General features: G+C 32.0%; 1 protein-coding gene across 1 annotated transcript in view; it reads left to right on the top strand.

The window, feature by feature from the left end:
- LOC107665770 (myosin-IIIb) overlaps positions 1-3,396 on the top strand; it is a 45,065-nt gene that overhangs the window by 36,381 nt on the left and 5,288 nt on the right. Inside the window, exons 24-25 of the mRNA XM_016456781.1 lie at positions 18-148; positions 2,075-2,274. Coding sequence (XP_016312267.1) covers positions 18-148; positions 2,075-2,274 — 331 coding nt within the window. The remainder of the gene's footprint in view (positions 1-17; positions 149-2,074; positions 2,275-3,396) is intronic.

Below are 3,396 nucleotides of genomic sequence, written 5' to 3'. Positions count from 1 at the left end.
TGTGTGTGTGTTTACAGGACCTGCGTCTCCACCGGTGCCCCTGCCGAGGAAGAAGAAGCCAGAGCCCAGGCCGCGCTCAGTGCTGAGCACCGTCCCGAAAGCAGTGCATCTGGTGCCTGTACCACGGCCCCGCAGCAAGCTGTTTGAGGTGTGACATCAGTGACTTACTGTATCCAGTGAAATATTACACCTGGGTTTATCAGATTACCTCCTCAACCTAGCCATTTAAAGATTATTTGTGTGTCAAGTCACTTTTCTAGTCTGTATTAGAGCTAATCATCTAATCATCTAATCACCCCCTAATCATCATCATTCATTCGTTCATTCACATAAAACACAGTGTTATAAATAGTAAGTAGTCAAATTTATAATACCGTATTGACCCGAATATAAGACGATGTTTTTTTCTTGGAAATACATCTGAAAAAACGCGGTCGTCTTATATTCAGGGTCTAGACTTTGACATGTCAATAATACACCCACAACAATAGGTGGCGCCAAATACGCATAAAACGAGTGTGCCATGAAATACGTAATATAATGCGTGTTGTAAAGATCGCGACCAAACTCCCTTTGTGATTTTAAAACGTAAGACAGTACCCAGATTTGAAGACTACAGTAAGATTTAACTTCTACTGTTAATAAGATTTTGGTAGGCTACTATTAGATGGATAGCCTAAGTGTCCTAATTCAGATGGGCTACCTGTTTTTCTTTTTTTTAATGGTATATCAAAAAGTGTATATTTTTTAAATGTGATTGTTGGTACATTTTACCAGTTTTTACCATACTTTCAAAACAAAAATTCAAATAGGAAAAATATGCAATATGAAAATAATTGAAGACAAAATGTGTTTTACTGAGAAAAAACAAGATTTGGTTTTTAAAAAGCCTTTTTCCAAAATGTACATCTGGAAAAAGGGGGGTCGTCTTATAATCAGGGTCGTCTTATATTCGGGCCAATACGGTAATAATAATAATAAGTACATTCATACAAATAAATAATAATAAGTATTATTATATTGAAAAATATTATATTATTATTAATAATAATGTTATATTTTATTCATACGAAATATTTTTTGTTTACTATTTATTATTATTAGCGTTAGAAATAGTAAGTAGTCACATTTATATTATTAATAATAAATTATTACGTTCATATAAACAATATATAAAATATATGATGATAATATATTGAAATAAATTGTTATTATTATTAATAATCATTTTAGCATATTTAATTCATACAAAATGTTTTTTATAAATTTACTATTTATTATTAGTTTTATTATAAATTGTCATATTAATAATAAATACACATTATTAATTAAAAAAAATAATAATACTTTTATACAAATAATGCATATAATAATAATAATTATTATAATAATACATAATACTATTATTATTGGTTTAATTATTGGTTTGGTTTGGTTTTATTTTATTACTATACTATGCAGAAAATAATATGGCCAATTCTAATTATGTTGTTTTTGTGTTTGTTTTATAATTTATTTAATTAAAATAAAACCAAAATTGACCTCATTTACTTTCTTAAAATGTGTTTCTCGCATGTAAATCTCTGTGTGACCTGTAATAGGCCACATTACAAAAGTGAAATGAATTGGGAATGACATTTCGTTTTGACTTTAAGCAGTATTGTTTATTGTTGTTGTATACTATTATTTATTATATATAGTTTTTTAAATATTTTCAATCAGTTTTCATTATTAGATTTTCCATATAAGAGAAAGGAAAACTTGAAATCGCATCATATGACCCCTTTAATAATTTGGTTGCGTTTTCATAATTTCTGTTTGGTTTTTTTTAGATGTCCATATAGTTTTTATTAATTTCATTTCAGTTCATATTAGTTCTTGTAGTACTTCAAATTAAACTAAACACAAATGTTGCCTTGGTAACTAGCTGAAATAAAATATTTCTATGTATTTTAATTCAGTTAACGTTTATTTAATTTCATTGTTTTATGGTTTGTTTTGTTATGGTTTTAGTTCACAGTAATAACCCTGACTTTTAAGTCTCATACTGGTTTTCGTTTTATTTTGTGGTCAGGCGACTCCGTTTGATAACGAGTTGAATGAGAACGTTCACCTGGATGCTTCTCTGATGCTTCAGCCGATCGATGAAGAGCGAATGAAAGAGAAACACCTGAAGAAGACCAACACCATCCGCTGGTTCAGAGAGACGCAGGTGCGTAAGCTGACCAGAGACGGCAGCTTCCCCAGCTGGTTCCACGGCATGATCACGCGCAGGTCAGCTTCAGCACCCACGCAAACTCATATCAGCATCCAGGGATTAAAGTGTTCTGTCGCTACGACGGATTTCCGTCAGTTCATAAAGACAGTAGGTGCGTCCCAAATCGCGTACTTATGCACTATTCTATGACGTTTTGTAGTATAAATAGTGCGAGTAGTGCGTTCACACTGAAAATTCCAAAAAGAAAAAGTGCACTTTAAATACCCGGATGATGCACTTAAATAACCGAAAAAATGAAGTGTGGAATGTTGGACACTTCATGCACTCAACTGTCACAGCTTTAATTATGTAGCGAAGGGGGAGGGGTTATCAGACTCCGATTATGAATGACAGAATAAACTTTTATAATTCATACGCAGCATGGTTGAGTACATAGTGCATAAGTGCATAGTGTATAAGTGCATCATTTGGTCTCTTTTACACTTGCTTCATTCCTGAATGATTCAGCCGTTCGAATTAATCAATTGAATTAATGATTCAGTGATAAAATCAGTGACTTGCCGCCACCTGCTGGCGGATTTAGTTACATTTTTAGCCTATAATTTCAGTCAGGAGCGCTTGTCCTCCTAATTTAAAAATTTAGGAGAACCTTCTGATCAATAATCAAAAATTAGCCTTCCTAATACGAGGTGACATTTGACTCCTTAAGGTGACTTACAGGAGTATTTTCTTTTTACCTTTGTAATGCATTTTCATCTGTCAAATTCAAACATTTATGTTTATAAGCTTTTTAAAATTTCTATTTAAAACACAAAAGACAAAGAAGTTACCAATCATATGAAATTAGTATTCATAAATTAATTTATACTACAGAGGTGGCACAAAAGAACACAAAAGGTACATTTCCAGACGTTTAATGAGGCTCAGAGGTGGCATGAGTGCAATTACATTCATAGATTAATGTGGCGATTAATGTTTTAAATGTAAAATTTTGAATACAGAAATATTAAATAATTTAAATAACTGAAATTATAGTCTAAAAATGAAACTAAATCCGCCAGCAGGTGGCGGCAAGTCACTGATTTGATCACTGAATCATTAATTCAATTGATTCGTTTGAACGGCTGATTCATTCAGGAATGAAGCAAGTGACTGTCTTTATGAATGGGTAATCATGA

This window comes from Sinocyclocheilus anshuiensis, unplaced genomic scaffold, assembly GCF_001515605.1.
Source record: "Sinocyclocheilus anshuiensis isolate Anshui unplaced genomic scaffold, SAMN03320099.WGS_v1.1 scaffold743, whole genome shotgun sequence".
In the NCBI taxonomy this organism is placed as follows: domain Eukaryota; kingdom Metazoa; phylum Chordata; class Actinopteri; order Cypriniformes; family Cyprinidae; genus Sinocyclocheilus; species Sinocyclocheilus anshuiensis.
Note: the sequence above shows the minus strand (reverse complement) of the source record. Positions and strands in the feature narration are given on the sequence as shown.